Source organism: Panthera leo, chromosome A3 (genome assembly GCF_018350215.1).
Source record: "Panthera leo isolate Ple1 chromosome A3, P.leo_Ple1_pat1.1, whole genome shotgun sequence".
Lineage (NCBI taxonomy): Eukaryota > Metazoa > Chordata > Mammalia > Carnivora > Felidae > Panthera > Panthera leo.
The window spans coordinates 16,183,833-16,196,846 of record NC_056681.1 but is presented as its reverse complement, the minus strand read 5'-3'; the positions used below and the strand labels follow the sequence as shown (position 1 = coordinate 16,196,846).

At 50.5% G+C, this 13,014-nt stretch overlaps 1 protein-coding gene across 6 annotated transcripts in view; it reads left to right on the top strand.

The window, feature by feature from the left end:
- Positions 1 to 11,995, top strand: part of HNF4A (hepatocyte nuclear factor 4 alpha) — a 56,880-nt gene extending 44,885 nt beyond the window's left edge. For 3 of the 6 annotated variants that reach the window (XM_042930901.1, XM_042930902.1, XM_042930896.1), the window contains exons 6-10: positions 2,623 to 2,710; positions 3,847 to 4,002; positions 6,595 to 6,861; positions 9,347 to 9,499; positions 10,594 to 11,995. In XM_042930901.1, coding sequence (XP_042786835.1) covers positions 2,623 to 2,710; positions 3,847 to 4,002; positions 6,595 to 6,861; positions 9,347 to 9,499; positions 10,594 to 10,736 — 807 coding nt within the window. In that variant the 3' untranslated portion in view covers positions 10,737 to 11,995. The remainder of the gene's footprint in view (positions 1 to 2,622; positions 2,711 to 3,846; positions 4,003 to 6,594; positions 6,862 to 9,346; positions 9,500 to 10,593) is intronic. The other 3 variants (XM_042930900.1, XM_042930899.1, XM_042930897.1) reach the window with 3 other exon arrangements.
- Positions 11,996 to 13,014: the final 1,019 nt, after the last annotated feature.

Genomic DNA, 13,014 nt, shown 5'->3' with positions numbered 1-13,014 from the left:
AGGCACGGGTACATTTCTGAGGACAGGTGAGTTTCACAGATATTGCAAATGATGGCTCCTGACCAGGCACCCCCTAGGCCTCTGCAGACACTTTCTGGGAAAGGGTTGCTGGACTGGGTCACCTTCTCAGCTGGGAGGGAGCTCAGGGGCACCAGTGGACAGCGCCCCAGACCTCAGCTCCTGGTGCATTTGCTTCTCTAGTGTGCACATTTGCACAAAACATTGGCAATGTATGTTAGTCTATTAAAGTTTCTGAGAAGTGAACTTTGTGAACTGAACTTTGTGAAACTGAACTTTGTGCAACTGAACTTTGTGAAACCCAGGGCTTCTCAAACTCCCCTGACCCCCAGACTCTCCTGGAGCACCTATTTGTATGCTAGGGTCGATACACTGTGGAAACACTGGTGTGGCTGGTCCTCACCTTCACACTGGGACCTGGATCGGATGCTGTGTCCCATAGATCCCTCCCCACTTTGGGAAGGATAACAGGCCAGGGATCTCGGCCGAGTTGTCCCTGCCTTTACCCCTGTTCCTTATGTGCTGGCCCTGGTCTCCTCTGCTGGAGAGTCTGTATTAATGTTTAATCCCTTCTGCTCCTTCCCAGGGGCTCAGCAGGGCAATAAGATACCCCCAAGCTGAGCAATTGTTAACCTCAATTTCCCACCCAAACCTCCCTGGCTGGGGCTCAGAGCATTCTTAGAGAGCAGTGATGGGTGGCCAGCAACGCCGGACAATCATTAACATCCCCGCACCCCCTGCCTGCCCACCCCCAGAAGAGCTGCCATGTCAGGAGGGCTCCCAGCTCCCCGTTCATGGTGTATAAGGAGCCCATCTTGCCCAAGATAGATGGGGCACACGTGGGAGAGTTGGGGGACACTGTCCTCCAAAGGACACCCCAAATCTGTCAACATTGCTCCAGGAGCCACTTTCCAAGTTTGTTTGCTTCTTCATTTGTTTTGGGCACCAATCCATTGAAACCCAGGAGGCTGGGTAGCATTGAATACAGGGGCTAAGGTCTAGAGAGGGAAAGCGGTCTGCCCCAGGTCGCAGAGCAAGGCAGCCACAGGGCTGGGATCTGACTGCAGGTCTCTTGCCCCCTCAGTTTGAGAGTCACTGGGGTCGGTGGCGAAAGCCCTCCACAGCACCTCGAGAATGGGAGGTGCTTGATAATAAGCATCCTTGGCCTCCTTTGTCCTGGTCGTAGAATGTGGACTCACCTGCAGGACTCTTTACCATTCTCCTCTTTTCTTGTCACCCTCATAAGGTGTGACCATGGGAGAATAGATGAAGAAGAGCTGGTGGCTGCCCAGGAGGGGCTGGATCTGGAAAGGAAGTTAACTAGTTTGCTCATTTATTCATTCATTCATCCCTTCACCCATTCCTTCCTTTCTTCTTTCAAATAAATATCTATTGACGGTTTATTGTGTGCCAGCTGCCTTCCATGCCTTAGACAGTTTCGCCTCCTTAGAGAGAATTTCTCTGCCCTCCCCACCCAGCGTAGCCCCTCTTGTCCCATATCTCTTTATCACGTGACTCTCACCTCCCTCCATCTGTCTTGTCCTTCCTTCCTAAGAAGTGTCTGTCGCTTAGTAGGCACTCAACATTTGATAAATGAGAGAAGGAACAATCAAAACATTTTTGCGTCCTAGTTTAGCCTGCTAAAAAAGTCTCCAAAATTCCCCAATCCAACCTTGCAGACAAGATCGTTGAGGTGACCAGCCTGTGACTATTTTCACCAGTTGCCATTTTTCCCATCCTCTGGGCCTGACATAAACACCAAAGCAGATGGTTCGGAAAGGACTGACAGTGTCCTCCTGGCCGGGCCCCTGCCTCGGACTTCAGTCTTCCAAAGCTGCTTTGTCTTCTCTGCAGGGAAGGAATATGTCAAGCCCATCCCCTGCCAAGGACCAGTGCTCACGCCTTTGCTTTGGGAACCAACACCCATGTCCAAATGCTTGGAACTCACTCTCAGAATCCTAGAATCTTACAATGTCAAGTGAGCAGGTACCCTGGAGATCTTCCAGAGTAGGGATTTCCCAAACACAATTGCACATCAGAATCACTGGGGAGCTTGTTAAATACAGATCCTTGGGCCCACTTTTACAGACTCAGAATCTCTGGGAGTAGAGCCTAAGAATCTGCATTTTACAAAATACTCTTCATAATCTTCCGTAGCTGGTCCACGGGTAGGAGTTCGGGACCTATGGTTTTAGATCTTCCTGGCTCATAGACCCTCTTGAGAGTCTGATGAAACTCTGCTGCAAAAAGAAAAACAAAAACACCCAGAATGGTGTTAAGTTTCATCAGGCACAGAAACAAGGCCCAGAGGGAAGAGGCAGCTTGCCCAAGGCCACAGCAGTTCAAAGATAAAGTTAGCATCTGGCCTCCTAGCTCTGAGTGCATGTTCTTTTCCCTTCCAGGTTCCTGTTGAACCTTTTCCAGGTTTTCTCCGTTGTAGGAGGCTTTCTGAAGCCCTTTTATTGTAGTTCAGGCAGGTAAAGGCAAGGGAAGCATTAAGCCAGCTTTCCCAGGGTCACTGAGTTGGCTAGGAGCAACTTTCCAGGGGGTGCAGACAGCTTTTCAGGAGTCCCACGGCCAGACACCATCCCTTTTCTCTTCCAGGTGGCCCTGCTCAGAGCCCACGCCGGTGAGCACCTGCTGCTTGGAGCCACCAAGCGATCCATGGTGTTCAAGGACGTTCTGCTTCTAGGTAAGCAGGCTGCCTGCCCCAGCCAGGGCTCTGCGGAGGGCATGCCCAGTGTGGAATGCACCCGGGCACAGGAGACTTCCAAGGTGGCATGCAGGGGCAAGGGAGAAAGATCAAGAGTAGCCTCTTCCCAGGGCACCTGGGTGGCTCAGTCGGTTAAGCGTTTGACTCTTGATCTTGGCTCAGGTCATGATCTCAAGGTTTGTGAGATTGAGCCCCATGTCAAGCTCTGCACTGACAGTGTGGAGCCTTGCTTGGGATTCTCTCTCTTCCTCCCTTTCTGCCCCTCCCCTGCTTGCTTGCTCTCGTTCTCTCTCTCTGTCTCTCAAAATAAATAAGCAAACATTAAAAAAAAAAAAAAAAGGAATAGACTTTTCCCAGTGTTCCCATCTGGCTCCTCTACTCAGATGCAAGAAGTGTGGACACCAGGCAAGGAAGGCCTCCAAGGTTAAAGTTAGAGCGAAGTAGGGGTTATCCCTGGAATTGCCCTTGCACTCTGAGTGCTTTCTGGAGCAGGGGCAAGACGCAGCCAGGAATGGCACAAACCTTGGCCTATGTCACGTCTGCTCCCGTGGCATGTTTATTTATTATTTTAGATGCTTGTATAGATCACACTATGGGCCAGATCCTAATCTTAACACTTTACAAACACTACTCCTTTAATACAACGACCCTAGGAGGTAGGCTCTGTTGTTTATCCCCATTTTGCAGGTGAAAAAAACGGAAGCACAGAAAGTAATTTATCCAAATATATATGGTTAGTTAGTGGTGGAACTGGATTTCAACCCCAGGCAGTCTAGTTCTAGAATCTGGGCCCTTAACCTTGATGTGTTGTTGCCTCCTAAGTGGCCCTCGAATGTCACTACTCTTACGGGTCATGTCAGAGAATGGAGCACGGGTGATGTGAAAGGCTCCTAGAAAGCCAGGCTCCAGGCCCAGTCCGATGACTTCAAACAACTCATTCCTTTCATCTGGGCCTCCATTTCTTCATCTGTGAAATGGGCATGATAATCCCCACGGGGCCTTCTCCCATGGGCACCAGTTGCATTGCAGCGCAAAGGACAGGGCCTACGCAAAGCTGGGGAGAAGGGTACACCCAAGTGGGTGTCCTGATCCCCTTTCCTTCCCAACCCACCCAGGCAATGACTACATCGTCCCTCGGCACTGCCCGGAGCTGGCAGAGATGAGCCGGGTGTCCGTGCGCATCCTCGACGAGCTGGTGCTGCCCTTCCAGGAGCTACAGATAGATGACAATGAGTATGCCTGCCTCAAAGCCATCATCTTCTTTGACCCAGGTACAGTCCGCCCCTCCCTCCCGCCCCCGATGCTCCAGACCCTCTGTCACACTTCTCCTGTGGTGTGCCCTACATTGACAGCCTCCCTCTGCAGGACAACAACTGGGAGAGGCTGTTTGCACTCGCTGTTTCCCAGACGAGGAAAACCAGGTTCAGAGAGCTGATGTGCCTTGACAAGGCACATGGGCTCCAGGGGCTTGGTTCTGTCCTTTTTCACCTTTCCCTTCTGTCCCCTCCTCCCTTCCTCCTCTTCCTACCTCCTCCCTTCCTTCTTTTCTTTCCTTTCATCTTTTCTCTTTCCCTGAAACGTTTTTACCAAAATAATATCTGCACACATTTAAATTCAAACAGTCCCCCACTCCACATTCCCTGCTAAAGCCTCCTTCCCAGGGGGCACCATTTCTGATTCTTTTAACTGTTTCTTCTGGCTCTAAATAAAATGCTAAGCCTTCTCCTTCTTGATGTAGCTGTTTCCGATCGCAGTTGCCCTCCTACACTCGTGGAGGATCTCACTGTTCCCTTTCGCCATTCTGTCTTCTCTCTCCCATCTCCTTCCTATATTTTCAGGGCTAGTTTGGTGTCTGCTGATTATCTTTACAATGTTGTTGGCTCTCCTCTCCCCAACCCATCTACTGACTTTCCACCTGCATTTTTACAGAATGTCCTTATAGTTATGTCTTTGTGCAAAGCCCGATTTCATTTTACCATATCAAGATGCCTGGACTTCAAAGGCTTGCTTGCTAACTTACCTCCTTACATGTTAGAGGGGACCCACCATGTGCCCAGGCATTGCCCACTGCCCTTAGTGTTAGACCCCACCAACATGGAGATCACCTCCGGTAATAACGGTAACGAAGAGGAAGATGACCACAGTTTCTGGAATGCTCACTAAGGCACCATTCTAAAGACTTGATGTGGATTATGCCACTTCTTGCTTGCAACACAGTACCTCTGAGGTAGGAATTGTTATTATCTCCATTTTGCAGATAAGGAAACTGAGGCACAGGGAGATTGGCTAATTTGCCCAAGGTTACACAACCAGGAGATGGCAGAGCTTGGATTTGAACTTCAGACTATCTAGCACTCAAACCTATATTCTTACCTACTGCACACTCTTCCCCATTTCTTGAAGGGTAAGACTTCTGGTTCTAGTTTCCTTGAGCACCTGGCCCAGGCTTATCCTCTGCAGTGCTCAGCACAGAGCTGGACAGGTAGTAATTGCTCAATAAGATGGGATTATTGATGCTGAGTCAGGGTGAGCAACCTGGCTTGGAGGGGCAGGTGACCTAGTATAGGGCCTGGCAGGTAGGTGATGCTCCATAAATGTTTGTTGACTGAATGAAGGAATGCACAAATATGGCTCAGTGGAGTGAGCCCTGGAATGGAAATGTGAGTGAAATTCTCTATCTGCAACTTACTTTTGCATTAAAGAGGTGATAAATGCATTACCTCCATAAAGGTTGAATTTAACTCTTGGACAACCATTTGAATCCCCTTCTAGGTTAAGGATCTAGAATTTATCCATTGATTTTTTTTCATTCATTCATCCTTCCATCCATCTACCCATCCCTTCATCGAGTTACCTATTCAACAAATATTGACCATGGATGGTACTAGGTAGTGGGTTTAAAATGACAAACAAGGGGCTCCTGGGTGGCTCAGTCAGTTAAGTGTCTGACTTCCGCTCAGGTCATGATCTCACCGTTTGTGAGTTCAAGCCCCACATTGGGCTCTGTGCTGTCAATGCAGAGCCTGCTTCAGACCTCTGTTTCTCTTGTTCTCTGTCCGTCCCCTGCCTTACACACACACACACACACACACACTCTCTCTCTCTCTCTCTCTCTCTCTCTCAAAAATAAATAAGCATTTAAAAAATTTAAAACAACAAACAAGACATGCCTGCCCACCCAGAGCTCATAGTCTGGTGGAAGAGACAGTTACATCCCATGTGGCCACTAGCGACAGAAAAGCCACAGAAATCTGGGATATGATGGACACTCATAAAGCAGGCTTGGGAGGGTGGAATGGAGAAGGCTTCCTGGAGGAGATGGAACCTAAGCTGAGACCCCAGGATGACACAGGCAAGGGAGCAGGGAAACAGGGAGACTCTCCTAAGGCAGCGGGAGCAGCATGAGCTGAGGTCTGGTCAGTGGGACCTCAGTGCTGATCAGGAGCCCCAAGTCCCCATCATGGATCTACCAAAAATTGGATGTATGACCTGGGCCAAGTCCTTTCCCTGCTCTCTGCCTCATTTCCCCATGTGTAATGAGGAGGTTGCTTGGTGCCCTCGTGGGTAAGTTCTTGAAGTCCTACTCCTCCCACCCCCCACCCCCATCTCCTGGTTCTGCATCTCAGGAAATGTGACAGAAATGCTTTTCTGCCTGCGTCCAGGAAGCTACAGATGTGCTAGTGTACCCAGGTTCCCGAGGATCCCAAATGCTGTCCTAGCACGGCTAAGGACTCCCTAGGTGACCTTGGGCCTCAAGACCCGCTGTCAGGACCCCAGGAGCCAGGGGAGAGCTGGATCCCGGCTCCCCAGAGGCTCCGACTGGGCCCCCCTGCCCTCCCTCACCTGTGCCCTCCCCGTTGCAGACGCCAAGGGGCTGAGCGACCCGGGCAAGATCAAGCGGCTGCGCTCCCAGGTGCAGGTGAGCCTGGAGGACTACATCAACGACCGCCAGTACGACTCGCGTGGCCGCTTCGGCGAGCTGTTGCTACTGCTGCCCACCCTGCAGAGCATCACCTGGCAGATGATCGAGCAGATCCAGTTCATCAAGCTCTTTGGCATGGCCAAGATCGACAACCTGCTGCAGGAGATGCTGCTGGGAGGTCCGTGCCAGGCCCAGGAGGGGCTGAGAGGTGGGCGGGCCCCCTGGCAAAAGATAAGCTTCATACCTAGGCCCCACCCCTCAGCTCCGTCACCTCCTCCCTCTGTGGCCTTGGCCAGATCCCTTAACCTACCTAAGCCTCAGTTTCCTCATCAGAAAAATGGGACCAATGGTCCATTTGTTCAGGCACTGGGAACCTAGTGTGTGCCAGTCACTGTTGTAAGTGCTGGAGATTCAGCAGAGAACAAGAGCTCTGCCTTTCTGGAGGTTGTGTGTGAGTACGTGTGTGTGTGTGTGTGCGCGCGCGTGTGTGTGCATAAGGGCTCATGGAAACTGACAATAACCAAAGGATAACTAGAGATTTTGAAATAAGCAGGTAATATGATAGAGTGTAACTGGAAAGGGGTCTATTTTGGTAGGTTGTCCAACAGAGACAGACTTCTCTGAAGTGGGACTTTTGAGCTAAAACCCGATGGATGAAAGGAAATAGAACATTTAAAAGCCAAAAGAAAAGCATTCCCGGCGGAAGTAACTCATGCAAAAGCCCTGAGGCAGGAGAGGTTCGTGTGTTCGAGAAAGAAGGATAAGGTCATGAGATGAAAACTGATATGGGCAGACACCAAATCGGCAACATGCGGTCTTGTAGGTCACAGTCAGAAATTTGGATTTCATTTTCATTGCAGAAGAGTGAACATCAGACTACTCTTTTTAGCAAACTACTCTGGTTGCTAGGTAGAAAGTAAATTCCAGAGGTGGCACAGTGGAGGCAGGAGACCCCTAACCATTACTTGTCTCCAGGCCGGAGTAGGACAGTGAAAGCTGGGACGAAGGCATGACTGGAAGAACGCACAGGATTTGCTGATTGACCCGATGTGGGAAGCGAGGGAAGGGAAGAAACAAAGATGAAACCCACGTGTTTGCTTTGAGTGACAGGGACGCTCATGGAATAACTTACTGAGATGAGGAAGCCAGGGGAAAAGCAGGTTGAGGCTGGGATGGTGGCAGCAGTGAGAGACGAGCCAAGAGACTGTTTATAGACTTCAACAAAGCTGGAGATGACTGTAGGTATCCAAGGGCAATTATCAGGAGGAAGTTGCATGTTTGATTGAGTCTGTTGCTCAAGCACAAGTGCAAAGCTCTGGAGGGAAGACAGCTTCATGGTGCTCCAGCAGTTAGGGGCCATGGTGATAGATACTGAAAAGTGGGCATCAGGGAATTGACAGATTTAGCCGGGCTGAAGAGTTTTTGCAGTGATGGTACAAGACGAAGTGGGCTGGGAGGCTAGGAAGCAGGATCTGAGTGAGGGTGCTTGAACTCAGGATTTTGGAAGTGATGTGGTTACTAGTGATGGCTTGGCCGAGGGCCACCTGGGCCTATATTTGGGACTGGATCATTCTTTTTTGTGGGGGCTGTCGTGTACCCTGTTCGGCCACATCCCTGGCCTCACTACCCCTGAGATGCCAGTAGCACTCCTCAGCAGCACAGCCAAAAACATCTTCAGATATTATCAAATGTCCCCTGAGGGCCCCAGATGTCCCCCAGTTGAGAACTACTGTCAGATGATAACTCATTTCATTTTCACTTTGACCCTGTGAATTATGGATCGAGTGTCGTCGAGATCCGGGTCAGGACGGGGGCGCCTGACCGACTCGGTCGGCAGAGGCTAATGACTCTTGATCTTGGAGTTGTGATCTTGAGCCCCATGTTGGGTGTAGAGATCACTTAAAAATAAAATCTTTAAAAAAAAAAATAGGATCAAGATGGAGCTTGTGCTCTGTTGGGAGATAACAGGGCCCTGTAATCTCATCTGGTTGTAGAATGGGACAATAATGATAATGATATCCACCTTATAGGACTGTTATGAGGGTTAAATTATTTTAAACATGAAAAGTGCTGTGAAACAGTATCTGGCACGTATTAGATGCTCAATAATTGATAGCTATCATGGAAACAGTATACTTTAGAGGTCTCTTGCAAGCCCTAAAATCCCACCATTGTCACACCAGTGACCACAGCCATCACCAAACCAACCTATACCTTATATGGTATTATAAGAGCAAAAGCATAGAAATAGGGAAGTACAGGGAACACTCAGGTGCTATAAGTAGGTTTGGCTGAAGCAGAGGCTATCGGGGGGACAAGGCTAAAGGTGAGTTGGCACCAAATTCTTGAAGGACTTGCATGCCAAGGAGATTTGAGGGCCATTGGTTAAATCTCTTATATTAATAGTCAATCAATACACTATTCATTATAATATTTTGATCTCACAGCTTCCTTACACGCTCCTTCTTTCTTTCAACTTCTGTTCTCTTGGTTTGTTGGGTCTTCTCAGTACCCTCATGAAACCTATGGATAGGAGTGGTAAGCCCCAGCTTACTAATCCAGAAATGGGTAGCCAACAGGCAATGTCAGTATTGAATGAACAGGTTTATTGGCCACACCTGAAGATGTACCTCAAGGACCATGGTCTTTATCTCAGACTCTCCATCCTGATTGAGTCCCCTCTTTACCTGCAGGGTCCTCCAGTGATGCACCTCATGCCCATCATCCCCTGCACCCTCACCTGATGCAGGAACACATGGGCACGAACGTCATCGTTGCCAACACAATGCCCTCTCACCTCAGCAATGGACAGATGTGTGAGTGGCCCCGACCCAGGGGGCAGGCAGGTGGGCAACTTGAGCTCTACCCAGCAAGGGATGGGGTTGGGGGCCCAAGGGGGGAGCCAGGAGAAGGATGGGTCTAGAAGATGGGAACTGGGATACAGCAGTTCTCTGTGCTCCGGGGTAAGGAGTGAGGAGTGAGACTGGCCTTTTTTTAAGGCTGTTTTTTTCAGTGAGGTCCTTTACTCAGCGAGGTAATTAATAGCCTTTATTGAATGAAGCTGTCCTTGGGATGAGGGATCCATTGGATGAATACGTCCACTGGGGCAAGAATTCCATTAGGTGATGTTGCCCATCAGGTAAAATTGTTCTTTGAAGTAAGACTGCCCAATAGGTAAGACTAGCCATTATACAATTGGATGAGACTACTCCTTGGGTGGGGATGTCCACTGGGGGCCATATATACATATATTTCATTCTGAGGTGAAATCTCAGAAGTGTGAGTTTGTCACTGGACAAAGTTCTTCAAAAAGTAAGATTATCATTGTGATGAGGAGGTCATCCACTAAAATGAGATTGCATTCCATTGAGATTGTTCTTTGGGAAAGTTGTCCATTGAATACAGTTGGCCAACTGGGTCATGGTCAAAGAAGTTAACTTCCAAATGTGTGATGCTGTGAGGCCAATTAGTTTCCATTATCCATCTACCTAAATATCAAAGAAATAGTATTTTTTGAGCCAGTTGGCCAGACCCTTGGGTCTCATCAACTGTTATCCCTTCTCTCCAAGAAAGGATATTATTGTCACATGTCCCATTGTCCTCAAACAAAGTCAGACTTGGGCCCTGGTCTGGGAGAAGCAGCCCAGATCTCCATGTTAAATGGTGGAGGAGATGGGTGTTGGTAGGACCTAGGCAAAAGGCTCTGACAACACCTGGCGCATCTGCAGCCTCCCAGACTCACCATACTTAGACTTTGTGATGTGGAACTCAGAAGGTTTGAATTTTAAGAGACCTTAGAGATTATCTAGTTTAATTCTCTCATTTTATAGAAGAGGGAACTATGTCTCAGAGTGGGGGAAGAACCTACTCAGGAGTCTTCATTTATTCCCCAAAGGGCTGGAATTCTCAGCAGCCCCTGTCTGTCTCTCTGTCCTTCCAGCCACCCCTGAGACTCCACAGCCCTCACCACCAGGTGGCTCAGCGTCTGAGCCCTACAAGCTCCTGCCAGGAGCGATCGCCACGATTGTCAAGCCCCCCTCCGCCATCCCCCAGCCGACCATCACCAAGCAGGAAGTCATCTAGCAAGCCGCTGGGGGTCGGGGGCTCTGCCGGCCCCCCAGCCCCCTCAGAGAGCCCCGGTGGTCACTTGTTCACAGTGAAGGAAGCCGTGACAACAAGGCCAGTCTCAGGGCAGCAATGGAAAGGGCGAAGGGCCCAAGAACTTGGGCTGCGGGCCACATCCCATTGCTACCCTCCACCCCCTGCTCTGGATGATGGGGCTTTGACTTGGGGAGACCCCAGCTGGAAAATCCTCTGTTGCCTTGGACAACTCTTCTCTTGCCAAAGCCACTGCCTTCCCCTTCATCATACCTAACCCCAACTTCTTCACCCCCAAAGGACAACTCTCTGGAGATGACATGGGACCTTGCTTGGACATAGCTAGCTCCCTTTCCCCTCAGACTGGTACTTCTCTCCAAGTACTGTCCTAGTGCCCAGACACAAAACCCTTCAAGGCTGGGTCAGATCGGGGCCTCTGATCCCTCCCTGTCCTGCTGCCCCTGCCTGCAACGCTCCTCTCCACTTGCCACTGTCACCCACCTCAGCCATGCTAATTTCTCCACAGCCACCTCTCCAGAGGCTGAAGAAGACTTGCAGACAACCACCCGGTCATCCCAGGAGCATTTCTAAAGCCCCAGCTGGGCTAGGCACAGTGTAGGAGACTGTTGAGAAGGAAGACACCGTTCCACCTGTAACCCATGGCTCTTCCCTTCTTTGGGACTTGGGTGGGTACGGGGGTGATGCTCCCTACAGGCTGTCAACACCGAGAGGACAATCCAAGGTGGGCAACTGCAACGGGAACTTGGAGGGACTAGGGTGGTCAGAGAAAGCACCAAGAAAGGGGCAGACTGCATTAGGCCTTTAAGGAAGGGCTGGATTTCGGCTAGTGGAGCAGGTGAGACACAACATTCCAAAGTAGGGCAAACAGTCTGGGCGAGGACTCAGGTCAGAAGAAGGGCGTGGGGGGAAGGCAATGAAAAGACTGAGCTGTCTGGAGAAGCCTGGGGGCCTTGAACCCCAGACTGAGGCACTGAGACGTGGGCTCCTCGGCCATGACTAGCCGGCGGGCCAGATGGGGGCTGGTGATGCATGTAATGCAGGTGAGAGGGAAGACACCTGGAGACGGCAGTGAAGATGGATGGGTGCACGTGGCTCAGAAGGGTGTCAGGGAGGAATTGCCCCCCCAGGGCCCGCCTCAGACTCTGCCTCATTCCTGGCGCTGTGTTAAGTGCAGCACATGCATCGTCTCTTTCATTGTTACCAAAGATGAAATTGAGATCTAAGTGATTAAGTGACTTTTCTGGAACCCCCAGTTCGTAAATGGCTGAGTCAGGATTTGATCCTGTATCTTCCTGGATCAGAACAGGAGCTCTTGACCACGGTGACTAAAAGGGCCCTTCTGTCCTCACCGTGATCCAGTTTGAGGGGCTTCCTGCCCCTGTCGCCAGCCTCAGAAGCCAAAGTCTTATTCTTCCCAGGGGCCCCACCGATGCCCAGGACTAAGATTGGCTTGGAGCTACACTAATATCTAATCAGGGTCCAGCATCCTGTTTGCTGATGAAAAGGAGAAGTTATAATTGTTGAACTCCTTTCTCTCCTCACTCCCCAAGTCCAGGGCGGGTGTCAGGGGTCTGGCTCTTGGGAGATGGACCAATGTGGCCTGGCCATCTGGGAGCGGGATGGTTTGGGGGTGGTTCAAGGGAGGGATGAGAAGGCCTGGGTTTGAGCACATTTGAGAAACATTAAGCCCCAAGATGGAACAGTCAGCATGTCATGTGGAATTTTGGAGGCTTTGGGAAAATTCTGCAAAATGCCACTAAGCCAGTGGGAAGGAAAGACATGGGTCCTGCGGCTGGCACTGTGCTTAGGTAGGAGAGTGAACAGTTAGACTGGCTACCTACCCCCACCCCAGGCTGACCCTTCTGAGTGGATGGGGGGGCAGGACTCCAGTGCCCCCAAATTCCACCATTGGTGATGGCTCCTTTTTGTGAAAGAGGCATGAGGGGCTCGAGGGCAACATGTCCAAGGGAAACCTCTACATCTCCAGTGGTCCCAGGAGCAGCCTACCCAAGCCACCAAGTCAAGTCCCTGGTGCCAGAGAGACTGCTCCCTACTCAGAGCTCTCAAGTCTTCCCCAGCCCCTCTCTCTCTAGGTCCCCAGAAATTCCAGCCAGGGAGCTCAGACTCATCTGGGACAAGGTGAGGAAGCTGGAACTATTCTGTCATTGCGGTCATTCACACTCTGCTCCTCTGCCCCCCAAAGTCGCTCGGGCCTCTGTCATAGGAGTGAATCGAGTTAAGA